Below are 13,392 nucleotides of genomic sequence, written 5' to 3' on the forward strand. Positions count from 1 at the left end.
CTATGTCTCTGTCTAGTTTGGGTATCGAGGTGATGCTGGCTTCGTAGAATGAGTTTGGAAGTTTTCCTTCTATTTCTATTTGTTGGAATAGTTTGAGAAGAATGGGTATTAGCTCTGCTTTAAATGTCTGGTAGAATTCTCCTGGGAAGCCATCTGGCCCTGGGCTGTTATTCATTGGGAGATTTTTGATAACGGATTAGATTTCTTCACTGGTTATTGGTTTATTCATGCTTTCTATCTCTTCACGTTTGAATTTTGGTAGTGCATGTATGTTTAGGAATTTGTCCATTTATTGTAGGTTGTCCAGTTTGTTGGCATATAGTTTTTCATAGTAATCTCTAATGATTGCTTGTATTTCTAAGGGATTGGTTGTAATAGATCCATTTTCATCCATGATTTTGTCTATTTGGGCACTCTCTCTTTTCTTTCTAAAGAGCCTGGCTAGAGGTTTATCAATTTTATTTTTTCAAAGAACCAATTCTTGGTTTCATTGATCTGCTCAACTGTTTTTTTGGATTCAATGTTGTTTATTTCTGCCCTGATCTTTATTATTTCTCTTCTTTTGCTGGGTTTGGGGTGCTCTTGCTGCTCCCCTTCTACTTCCATTAGGTGCTCTGTTAGATTTTGAATTTGCACTTTTTCTAGTTTGTTGAAATAGGCCTGGATTGCAATATACTTTCCTCTTAGGACTGCCTTTGCTGCCTTTGCTGGTAATAATAATAAAAAAGAAATAAGTACAGAAAAAGCAGCAGCATCCCCTAGCGGATAGGCGTGGTTTGGTGTAGGTAGGTCTTAGGGGCTGCTCTCAGAGGCCCTGCCTTGGTGGTTGCAGAGAGATGAATGGTGGCGCCCCAAACTCTGCTGGAACTAAGCGCTACAAGCCACTCTTATGAGTCTGATCTCCTTGTGCTGTGGGTGAGCCAAGCTGTATTTTCCAGGCCCACCTTGCTTCAAAAGCCTAGTCCATGCACTTTTATGCTACCACAGATGAGATGTACTCGCTTTGCTGGCTGGCTTGTTAGCTGGGATCTCATAGGGGGAGGTAGCAGTTTCTCTTGGTGTCAGCAGGGATTTGTGCTGCTGCTGCCAGAGGCGGGGTATGCTGCTGCAGCCGAAGTGCACAGCTGCTGCAGCTGCCGCCGCTGCTGCAGCTGCCGCCGCTGCTGCCAACACCCTGTGGGGATTGCGTAGGGGTGGGGGCTATTTTTTCCTGGTGGCTCCTGGGATTTGAGAATCATGCAGCCAATGCTGGAGGCGAGATGCGTGGTGGAAATGAGGTGCGAGCTCCCGCAGCAGCCACCTCCCTGGTGGGATCGCACAGATGTGGGAGCTGTTTTTCCCTTGTGCCACCTGGATTTGGGATTCACACTGCTCAGCAGTTATATATATGGAGTGAGAGTTTTTCTCTCTGTGCCGGGCTAAACGTTCTTTATCTCTTCTCTCAAAACAGTACTGTGAGCATGTTCAGTTTCTCTTTCTCTTCCCTTTGTCTCTCAGCGTCTCTGTGTGCTTTTCCTTTGTTGGGCTGGGGCTTCCACCTCCCCTGGCCCTCTTGGGCTGGCATGTTTTCCAATCTCCCCAGTTTGCACTCACTCACTCAGGCATCTTTGAGGTTGTCTTCTTTCTGGAGTCTGTATTTTCTCCTTCTACTCTTGCAGATAAGAGTAATGTTCACACAGACAAGTAAACAAGCAAACCAAATGGGGAAAGAAAAAAAAGAAAAGATAGGACAGGAAAAAGAAAAAAAAGTGGAGGGACAGAAACAGCCAAAGACAAAGGACAGTCTGTGAGCATAAAACCTGTGGAGGGGAGAGATAAGAATGAGATAAGGGAAAATATATCTGGATGACAAGTTTTGACCTAATCACAGCAGAGCATAGATGTTGGTCTTTCCCAGATTCGGGGGGGGGGGGGAGGTGGCAGGAGGAGAAAAGAAGGAAAAAGGAAAATAGAAAAAAGAAAACAAGGAAAAACATTTTTTAAAAAAGAAGGAAAAAAAATTTTAAAGGGCCTTCTCCAAAGCGGATGGGCATGATTTGGTGTAGGTAGGTGGGGTCTCAGGGGCTCCTCTCCGAGGCCCCATCTTAAAGGTTGCGGGGAGAAGAATGGTGGCACCTCGAGCCCTTCTCAGACCACGCATTGCCAGCCACTCTTTTGGGTCTGATCTCCCCTTGCCATGGGCAGGCCAAATTTCTTTTTTTTCCTAAGCTCTGCCACATTTCCAAATCCTAGTCCATGCACTTTAATGCTGCGCCCCAGATGAAATATCCTCCTGCAAATGGGCATCTTTCTAGCCAGGACTGAGTAGGGAGACTGGGGAGCCAGCTTTTGCCGCTGAGCCCAAGGGAGAACAAGCCCCCTGAGGGCGACAAATTTCTCTCCCCACACCCAGCGGCTATATATGGCATGGTTGTGTCTCTCCATCCCGGGCTGAGGCCTCTCCCCTCTCCAGAGACCACTCTGTGAGCATTTTCATTCTCTTTCTCTTCCCCTCACTCTCCTCCACTCTGCATGGCTGCTCCATGTGTGGCCCTCCATGGCCCTGTGCCGCCTCTGCACACACACACACGGCCCTCTGCAGCCCTGCGCCACCTTTCTGGGTGCTCTCTCTGGGCTCCGCTCTGGGCCGGCACTCCCTCCCCTCAGAGCCTCTGGTCCCAGTTTGCACTCACTCAGGCATCTATGAGGCTGTCATCTATAAGGACTCTGTGTGTACATCTCTCATTCTTGCAGATCAGAGTATTGTGGCTTTAGTCCTTCTCAGTTTGATAGTGGACAGTGGACAGAGATTACAGAGTGCCCTACTTCTCCATCTTGCCGCTAGATGTTTGTTTATTTTTGAGAGAGACAGAAATAGAGCACTAGTGAGGGAGGGGCAGAGAGAGAGAGAGGGAGACACAGAATCCAAGGCAGGTTCCAGTTTTTGAGCTGTCAGCACAGAGCCAATACTGGGCTCAAACTCACCCACTGCAATATCCTGACCTGAGCTGAAGTTGGAGACTTAACTGATTGAGCCACCCAGATGCCCTTAGAAGTCAATTTTGAGTTGACATGTCACTTTGCCCCAGTAGATACCATGGAAACTGGGATAGGCAGGCTAAAAGAAGATTATTTTTAAATTACCTCTAAACATAATTCTTTTATAGAAGTGTGTGTGTATGTATATATTTGTGTGTGTGTGTGTGTGTATTTCTCCTTTAAGCTGATACAAAACTACTGTCTTCTAAATTATTTTGTAAAAATGGCATTTTCAAATGACTTTAATACTTAAAGAGGTCACATCAGAAACTTGTGGTTAATGATTTAACATTAATATTTAAATTGGTTCTAGCTTCAGATCAAATTTGCTTTCTATTTAACTTTTTAAATGATGAAAACTTATTATCATACTTTTTTATCATAAATTACTATTTAGTTTTTTAATATAATTTTTTGAAAAAACTTGAGTCTGGTTGGCACACAATGGTGTATTAGGAACCTTTTTCTTGCTAACTTTTTCTTGCTAATGAGTTCATTCTCAAACACAAGCCTTTGTCAGGCTTCCTCTCTGGACAGGTTCTGCTTCACGCCTCAGCCTGGTGCCCTCATTCAGATCTCTTAGTTCTTCCTAAAATCTCTATACCATCATGCCTGTTTCAGCCCTCTGGTGGTCTCGGGAAACTCACTGGGGTTGACTTAAACCCTGTTCTAGAAGCAGCATGTATATTCTTCCTCAAAATTTCAGGATCATGGCTAGAAAGTGATAGTGAAAAAGAGAGTGGGGTGAGGTATTTAAGCGGTGAACAGGATATTGAATGCTTCTCCCTGGCTGGAGCAATAAATATAAGCACATTTATACCTATCAGATGCTCCGTCAGCCTGACATTCATTTTCTCAAATCTAAGTTCTGTTTTTTTCCTCCTCATCCTGCCACTCCCTCCTTCAGCCCTGCCTTTCTGGAAGTATAACTGTCATGTGGTCTGGTCGTTCCTGTCTAGGGCACGATAGCCTATGTCCCACAGCAATCTTGGATTCAGAATGGCACCATAAAGGACAACATCATTTTTGGATCCCAGTTGGATGAAAAGAGATACCAGCAGGTTCTGGAAGCCTGTGCCCTCCTCCCAGACCTGAAAGTGCTGCCCGGAGGAGACCTGGTCGAGATTGGAGAGAAGGTATTTGGGACACCAAGGGACCTTGAAGGGTGGAAAAATATTGAAGAAAAAAAAAAAAGCAAGGATGGTAAAGAAATACATGGGAGTAAAAGAGCTGACCAATTTTGGTAGTCAGCTTGTAACAAATACCAGAAAACACGAGGGGTACCTGGGTCACTCAGTCAGCTAAGCATCAACTTCAGCTCAGATCATCTCGTGGTTCATGAGTTCAAGCCCAGCATCGAGCTCTGTGCTGACAGCTCAGAACCTGGAGACCGTTTGGGATATTGTGTCTCCCTCTCTCTCTGCCCCTCCCCTGCTCATGCTCTGTATCTCTTTCTCTCTCAAAAATAATAAAAACATTAACAATTCTTTTTTAAAGAATGCTGATGAGGCTAGGACCAGAGAGGTTAACCAGTGCCTGGCCCAAGGATGACCTCACAGGTGGAGGAGCAGAGGCGGGACCAGAGCTTAGGTGCTCTGACTCGACTTCTGGACATTAGTGAGGCCTGGAGGAAGGTTCTAATATTCCACTTCAAACACTTAGAAAGTTAGTGTGATTTTTCTCAGGTTGTTAAATACCTTTCTTAAAAATATATTGTTAATGACTGTATTGTATCCATTATATGCTTAGAGCATAATTGATTTAGAAATTCCCGATGGCTACATATTTAGGATGTTTTCAACCTTCTTCCCTATTACTAACAATGAACAGACCAGTCTGAGGGACAAGAATCTTCAGCTACTAGAAGATTAACGAAGATACAGCTCTCGAATAATTTTGTTCACTATTTCAAATCATTTATTGAGTAATTACTATGTACCACAACCATTTTAAGTGCTGGGGTTACATTCATGAATAAAATAGGGAAAATCTGCCCTGGTCCAGCTCCACATCCCCGTGGGGCAGGAAACAAAAATAATAAGTAAATCTTCTCATAGAAAATGGTAATTTGGTCATCCATTTAATTATTGGGCCTGAAGTAATTTATTTGAATCAAAGTTATTTAGTTGTATAAAGGAACTTATAAGGTTTTAAAGCCCTTGATACTTTATTGAGGCAAATCTTTTTCTTTCCCTTCCTTAATAGTCTGTGAAGGTGGGACTATGGAGTTGTGCTTAATAAACCTTATTTTCTTCTTCAGGGTATAAATCTCAGTGGGGGTCAGAAGCAGCGGATTAGCCTGGCCAGAGCTATCTATCAGAATTCAGACATCTATGTTCTGGATGACCCCCTGTCAGCCGTGGATGCTCATGTGGGAAAACATATTTTCAATAAGATCTTGGGTCCCAATGGCCTATTGAAGGACAAGGTGAGAAATTACTTAAAGCAATGAAGACACTGGGGGACACACCTCCTAGGACTGCTGCTGTCCTGAAGGGTATCTTATGTATCTGCACCCCCCCCCCGGCCCCAGGCTGCTGAGGAGATGCTATAGTGTCAGACTGGTCTTTTGGGAGATGACCCATGAAAGCTCCATCTTGAGGTCCTGGCTTATGCTGGAACTGGCTAATCTCAACCTTATTCTGTGGCTCCGATGACATTGAGCCTTCGAGGATGATTGGTTGTGATGGAAAGTGCTCTGAGATCTGTGGTGTAACAGGAAATATATTTGGTCTTTGCCCCCCATTCCTGACACAGAGCTCTGAACCCTTGGAATGTCCTGAGTAGTACTAGAAGTGATTTTTGTTCATAAGCCTAGAGAGAGACTTAGGGCGTGGCCCTTAGATAGCCTCAGGACAGGGCTGTTCCAGAGAAAGCCCAAGTGGGGCACCTGGGTGGCTCAGTCGGTTATGGGTCTGAGTTTGGCTCAGGTTATGATGTCCTAGCCCATGAGTTCAAGCCCTGCCTCAGGCTCTCTGCTGTCAGTGCAGAAACACTTCAAATCCTCTGTCCTCCTCTCTCTCTCTCTCTCTCTCTCTCTCTCTCTCTCTCTCTCTGCCCCTCCCCACTGCATGCTCATGTGTGCTCTTTCTCTCTCTCAAAAACAAGCAAACAAACAAACAATAAACTTTGAAAAAAGAGTGTGAAAGCCCAAGTGATGGTGGGTTGGAACTTTCAGCCCCACTGACAGACCTCTGGGGAGGGAAGCAAGGGCTGAAAATTGGATTATAAAAATTTGTGAGCAGTGAGATCCAGAGGGCCTCTGGATTGGTGAACACATTAAGGTGCCGAGGGGGAGGCTGTGGGCATGGAAGCTCCAGGGGCACCCCACCCCCAAAGCCTGCCCTGTGCATTCCTTCCATTGACTGTTCTGAGTTGTGTCCTTTATGATAAACCAACAAACAAGTAAAGTGTGTTCTGGAGATCAATGAGCCATTCTAATAAATTACTGATCACAAGAAAGGGGGCTTTATGGCTAGTTGGTTGGAAGTATGGGTGGCCCATGTCTTGCAAATGGCCTCTGAATTCAGTCAGTCTCACGGGCCCAAGCCCTTCAGCTGTGGGGTTTGTGCTAAATCTAGGTAGTTGGTGTCAGAATTTAATTGTCGAACACCTAGCTGGTGTCGGAGAATTGGTTGCGTCAGAAAACATCCCAGAGGACCCAACTACTCCCCTGCTGGTGCGCATTGGTCATCCCGCAGGTTTTAGAGCTCTGCTCTGAGAAGGCGCTTTCCTGGAATCCTTGCAGCATGTGGGAAAGTGGGGATAAAATAGAGCTAACATTTCTTATGCATTCAGGATGCCTGTGCTAAGCACTTTGATTGCGTTGCCTCATTCGACTTTCGCAATGTTCCCATGAGAGAGTACAGATAAAGTGGCCAGAACAAGTCATGAGAGCTGGAGATAGGTGAAGGCTAGGCTTTCCTTACCATGGGCAAGTTAGCCCATTTGCCTTGACACAGTGGGCTGAATGGGGGAGGGGCTGGCAGAGCCCCTCGTGGGTTTGAATGCGCTCATCCTCAACAGCAAGTGTAGAATGAGGGCTGACAGGAACCTCTCCCTCAGCATTGGGCAGTAAAACTCCAGCTGTGTGTGGCCCGTTTCCTTCAAGACTTCTCAATTGCTGCCAGTCAGAGGGTAGGTGGGCTCCCTTCCCACTGAAGCCCTTTGCCTCTCCTGCATCAGTACGTCAACAGGAACTCACTCTCCCTTCTATTTCTTGTTCTGGCTCCTGTCCCTAAGTTCTCTTGGCTCCATTGATTTATGAACTATATACCACCCTGTGCCTGGTGTGTTGCAGACTGGGTGTACACAGATGAAAGGTCTGGTCCTTGCTCTCAAGTGCAGTTGGTTAGCTGGTTCGTGGGAGGTGAAATTAGTTAGCTAGTTACTTCCTAAGATTAATATGCATGTTATATTGATAGGTTTTGATCTCAAGTGACATTCCTAAGCTCTCAGGAAGCTGGAAGAAGGTGTGCGGGGCAAACCTTGCAGTCACTACAGGAAAATAACCACATATCCACGGGCCGCCCCTTACACACAGGGTCTCATGCTAGAATGAGGCACCGGGAAGGAAAGAAAAAAGTAAAAGAGGTCAAGTAAGTGTTCAGGGCTACACTTTGAAACCGAGCCCAACAATGAATTTAAATAACTGTTTTTTACTTTTTTTTTTCCCTTCTTTTTTCCCCTAGTACAAGCCAAGGAAGGTGGTAGACATTCTGGGTAGCTGGAGGTTAGCTACTCATAGCTAGTGGGAAGAAGTGAGTTCCTTTCTTTCTTTTTTTTTTTTTTTTTTACTTTTTTAAACTTTTTTTTTTTTTAATGCTTTTTCTTTATTTTTGAGAGACAGAGAGAGCGTGAGCAGGGGAGGGTCAGAGAGTGAGGGAATCTGAAGACAAGCTCCAGGCTCTGAGCTGTCAGCACAGAGCCCGACATGGGGATCGAACCTACGAACCTCGAGATCATGACCTGAGCTGAAGTTGGATGCTTAACCAACTGAGCCACCCAGGCGTCCCGAATTCCTTTCCTTTTTAAGAGCAAGCCAAGGATGGTGGTGGACAGAGGGTCTCCAGAAGGCACTACTTACTGTTGTTTTTTCAGACTCGACTCTTGATTACACATAGCATTCACTTTCTTCCCCAAGTGGATGAGATTGTGGTTCTGGGGAATGGCACCGTCCTGGAGAAGGGATCCTACAGCACTCTGCTGGCCAATAGAGGAGTGTTTGCTAAGATTCTGAAGACTTTCACAAAACAGATGGGTCCTGAAGGAGAGGCCACAGGTATGTAAGGAGGACTGGGGCAGGATAAAGCTTGGATATGGGAAGGGTAGGTGTGACAAACTGACACTGACTGCCTGAACTATCCAGTATCCAATGAGTTCGATTTGGAAGTGAATTTTCCAGAGATCCAAAATCTGTTCTTTCTGTATTTTATGTCTTTGTGAAGAAACACACTCTGTGGCTGAGCCAACGTGGGGGCTCATCCTGCCCACCTCATCTCCGACATGCAATCGACGAGCACTCTTTAGAGGGTATGACTGAAGATTTGGGGTGATTAGTCCTTGTGGAAGAAATACTAGTAAGATGCCCCCTTTTAGGGATGCTGTACTTCTCTTGACTCAAATCACACATCCCATCCCACCTACCCTGAATCACTAAAATCGCTTCTTGGACAGCTTCATAGGCTGAAACATTCTTGATAAGCCCTAACAAAGGCATCTTGACTAATATACCAAAAACCACTGGGTGTTTTTGAACCAGGAAAAATCATGGCAGTTGCATGGTCTCACAGTATGCCACAGGAATAGCCCCTAATACCACCACCACTGGGGTCATCCGTGGGGACCATCCCAAAAATCTGCCAGTAGTAGTCCTGCACATAATTTTCGGTATCTGCTTTGGGTGGCAGTCACCAGCAGGAGGTCCAGCCTTAGAAAGCAAGATCTAAAGGGTACATTCCACAAATCAGTCAGGAGAAGGGGGTAGCTACAAAGCCTGCAAGTGAGAATTCATTCAACCTTGAGGTCAGGACACGTGATGGTTCAGAATCACCCTGGGGAGCACAAGAGATGGCAAGAAAAGCCTAAAACAGAAAGTCTAAGTGTTGGAGGGGTAGGGCAAGAACAAAGAACAGGATGATATGGGTGACAGCAATGGGGAGCCATCCAAGGAGACTGGGGCAGGGGCATTGGGAACCAGCAGAAAGGAAGAAGTCTGAACTTTTCATTAGCCTTTATGTGCTCCAGAGACTGGCCTGGAGAAAGCAAAAAGCACCTGCCTGGGCAGTGAAGGCCTCAAGCCAAAGGGCAGTGTCTGATGCTTGATTCCCTTAAGTGACTGCTCGACTACATCAACATGATATGCCTGGGTAGTTTTCTTATGCTAAGTCTAGACTTTTATTTATTTATTTATTTATTTATTTATTTATTTATTTATTTATTTATTTATTTGCTTGTTTGTTTATTATTTGCCACAATCTGAGTTTCCAGAAGAATCCTATCCTCTGTGTAAAGTTCACTTTGTAAAACAGCTCATCAAGCCTTGGCCAATCAAGGTAAACATTGACTATTTCTGAGCAATGGCTGGCATGCTGCTGTTGTTGGCTCTGGGACTCCAGTATCTCTTCTAAGTCCAAAATCTCCTCCAAATGTCAATTTGAAGTCCCAAATTTTATCCTCTAACTCACTCAAATCAGTTGTGGGTGAGACCCGGAGTCCTGGGGTAAAATCCCTCTCCATCTGTGAAGCTATAAAACCAGACAGATTATCTGCTTCAATGGTAAGACCAACATTAGGATAGATATTCCCATTCCAAAAGGGAAAGATCAGCAGGAAAAAAGAGGTCATGAATCCCAAGCAAATCCCAAATCTAGCCGGGCCAATTCTACCAGATTTTAAGGTTTGATGATAATCTTGTTTGGCCTAATGCTATCTTGTTCTTTAGGCTCAACATGGGTTGGTGGTTCTACCCTCTGGAATTGAGGAGTGGTCAACCCCAGGGTCATTTTTCCCTTTTCTGGAAGGATAACACATGTTCACGGCTGGATAGCTCTATTAGTATGTTTTCTGCCTATAGAATCCTACAAGTCTGACTGTATTCCTTTGTTTAGTCCTGTCTGTCCCCTACAGTCCAAGCTGGTAGCATTTGTGCTAAGATGGTTGATTGGATTAAGTCAAATGCTTAATCTCTTTAGTAAATCTGCTGTTGAGTCTTTCAAGTGGATTTTTCATTTTAGTTACTGTACTTTTCTAGAATTTCCATTTTCTTTTCTTAATTTGATCTCTTTATTGATATTCTCTATTTGATAAGAACTCATTCTCACACTTAAGATCTTTAGACATGGTTTCCCTTTGTTCTTTGAACGTATTTATAATAGTCGATTTGAAGTCTCTCTGATAAGCCCAATGTCTGTGCTTCCCTAGGAATAGTTTCTGTGTACAGTCCCATGCTTTCTTCCTTTGCATGTCTCACAATCTTTTGTTGAAAACTGGTCACTTTATTTATTTATTTTATAAATGTTTTTATTTTTGAGAGAGAGACAGACAGCGTGAGCAAGGGGGGGGGCGGTCAGAGAGGGAGACAACAGAGTCTGAAGACAGACTCCAGGCTCTGAGCTAGCTGTCAGCATAGAGCCCGACGTGGGGCTCGAACCCATGAACTGCGAGATCATGACCTGTAAGCTGAAGTCAGATGCTTAACTGACTGAGCCACCCAGGCACCCCGAAAACTGGTCACTTTAAATAATACATCACTGGAAGTAAGATTGTTCCTCTGCCAGAGTTTGTTGTTCTTTCTATTTAATTTCCTTAACTAATTTTTGCTAAATCTGCATTCTTTGTCCTATGTGGCCACTGAAGTCTCTGTTTGGTCAGCTAATGATTAGAGATTTTTTAAGGGCCTGGAACCAGTAAGTCACTCAGCCCTTTCGGAGAGGCTTTGTGTGTGTGAGTGGTGGGAAGGGGGCATGTCCTCAACACTCCAGTAGGTAATTTACAATTCTGCTTCACCTTTTGTTTCCTGTTTGCACAGAGTAGCCAGAGGTAAGAGAGTAGGGCCTTTTCAAGTATTTACTGAACATGTGCACAGCCCTTCCCATGTGTATGGCCAGCAATATATTAAAAATATCAAAGCTCCCTAAGGGTATCTTATTCCCCAGCTTTTCCTTTTAAGTTTGTGTTTAGCTTCTCATTCGCCCCAGCTGTTATTACCATCTCAGGCATCTGTGATATTACACAATTGCTGCTGATTGTTTACACTAGCTCCAAGTCAGGTCCAACAAAGACCAGCCCTGTGAATGGGGTTTTCTAGGGAACTGCCAGACAGGTCAAATAAAGACAGTTCTCAGGGGCGGAACCTGGTAACCAAAGGGTTAATGGGACTTAGCACAACTACAACTTTTTACCCAGACCTTTTTCATTTGCCCTTGACTCTACTTACAGGAGGCAGATGTGAAGCTTGCCCTCCTGTCTTTTTGGCAACCTCTCAAACCCTTTCCTTACTTTATACTCAATGTCTCGGTGATTGTCTTTGCTGCACGTTAGGCAGACAGACTTGAGTTCAGCTACAGGATGAGGCTTATGGAGAGGTTTGAACACATTCTGTTCTCTCCAGCAGCTAGAAGGCTGCTGATAATTGTGGTTACCATGTTTGTGAGGCTATTGGTATTTCAGGCTACAGCAGAGCTAAGGAGGGGGGATGGGAATGGGGGTAAATTAAACTATCACAGAGCTTATTGTTCTTACTGAGATTTAGACTTTTTAAAAAACTTTTATATGTTTATTATTGAGACAGAGAAACAGCCATGAGCAGGTGAGGGGCAGAGAGAGAGAGAGAGAGGGAGACAGAATCCGAAGCAGGCTCCAGGCTCTGAGCTGTCAGCACAGAGCCCGATGCAGGGCTCAAACCGACGAACTGTGACATCATGACCTGAGCCGAAGTCAGACACTTAACTAACTGAGCCACCCAGGTGCCCCTAGACATTTTTCTTAAATAAACATTCCTTGGATTGCTGCAAGCCTTTGGTTAATTTCAGAGTTATGAAAAAGTTTATTTTAACAATATTTTGCCAGCATTTTCATTGCTTTATGGAATTATCAATTTCCAGAGGTCTTTACCATTGCCAATGATGCCCAAGCTGTTTTACACTTTATTTTTAATTTTAAAAATGTTTTTCTGCTTGCAGCATGTTTTTAAAATGTTTTAAATTCACAGAAGTTTGTAAAGTTATTTGAATTTCAAGAAGAGCATTTTTAATTTACACTCCCCTCTCTAGTAAAGTCTGGGAATTCTGCTTATCCACTATCACCTTTAAAGTTCTTTCCTTGCTGCAAAAGAACTGAGAAGCTTCTGGGAATATTTCGCTCCTGTTGACCATTTTCTCTTCCACTGGAATGTTAACTCATCGCTCCTTTATCCTTGTATTTCTCAGCTATTAGATATACTGATAAGTAATATTTCTGAAGCAAAATATTCTGACCTGTGTGTACATCTGTGGTCTCTTTCTGAAGCGCCAGCTAGATCAGAACTCTCCTTGTTCATAGACTTCGGACAGCTCTATGTCGCCATCTCCCTAACCTTTGATGTGTCTCCTAGTCAATGAGGACAGTGAAGAAGACGACGACTGTGGGCTGATGCCCAGTGTGGAGGAAATCCCTGAGCAAGTGGCCGCCTTGACCCTGACAAGAGAGAACAGCCTTCATCGGACACTGAGTCGCAGGTTGGTCCTCTATTCCGCCAGCAGCCCTCATCACTTCCAGATTTCCACCTCATCATTCTCGTTTTCTCTGTGGGCTTTTCCTGAGGGAGTAGGCACCAGGAACACTCCCAGCGCTTCCTTTGTTTCTTTCTGTGGAGAGGAAGGGTGGGGTGGGGTGGTTCCCCACAGCCATCTATTCTGAAATGCACTTTGATGTGACTGTGACCTCTGCTTGCAGGAAGACCCTCGGGATGCATCTGAGTCCTCAATCCTCAAGAATGCGTTCCTCCTCTCTCTTTCAGTTCTAGGTCCAGTAGCAGGCACCGGAAATCCCTAAAAAACTCTTTGAAAACTCGGGATGTGAATACCCTGGAGGAAGAACTAGTAAAAGGACAAAAACTAATTAAGAAGGAATCCATACAAACTGGAAAGGTGAACCCACAAGAAAAAGTACCATTTGAGGGGATCTAAGGCTTAGGATCTGAACATTTTAAAGTTTGGTGACTTGAATACCTATCTACCGGGGGATGTGCCTCATGTGCTTTGCAAATCTTAAAATTCATCATGGAAATGTTAGTAGAGGCTTTGGGGTTTCTGTCAAATCCTATTTCCATGAAGGACAGGTTTCCTGTGAATATCTTCCTACCACACTGCAAGAGTAATTCCGCTCTGATATGTG

At 44.5% G+C, this 13,392-nt stretch overlaps 1 protein-coding gene across 1 annotated transcript in view; it reads left to right on the forward strand.

Annotated features, from left to right (window-relative positions):
* The window catches only part of ABCC2 (ATP binding cassette subfamily C member 2), a 69,844-nt gene that overhangs the window by 41,636 nt on the left and 14,816 nt on the right, over window positions 1–13,392 (forward strand). Inside the window, exons 18-22 of the mRNA XM_029920244.1 lie at window positions 3,978–4,154; window positions 5,279–5,446; window positions 8,119–8,299; window positions 12,611–12,734; window positions 13,016–13,145. Of these exons, the coding sequence (XP_029776104.1) occupies window positions 3,978–4,154; window positions 5,279–5,446; window positions 8,119–8,299; window positions 12,611–12,734; window positions 13,016–13,145 (780 nt within the window). The remainder of the gene's footprint in view (window positions 1–3,977; window positions 4,155–5,278; window positions 5,447–8,118; window positions 8,300–12,610; window positions 12,735–13,015; window positions 13,146–13,392) is intronic.

The sequence above is a fragment of the Suricata suricatta genome, chromosome 2, assembly GCF_006229205.1.
Source record: "Suricata suricatta isolate VVHF042 chromosome 2, meerkat_22Aug2017_6uvM2_HiC, whole genome shotgun sequence".
Lineage (NCBI taxonomy): Eukaryota > Metazoa > Chordata > Mammalia > Carnivora > Herpestidae > Suricata > Suricata suricatta.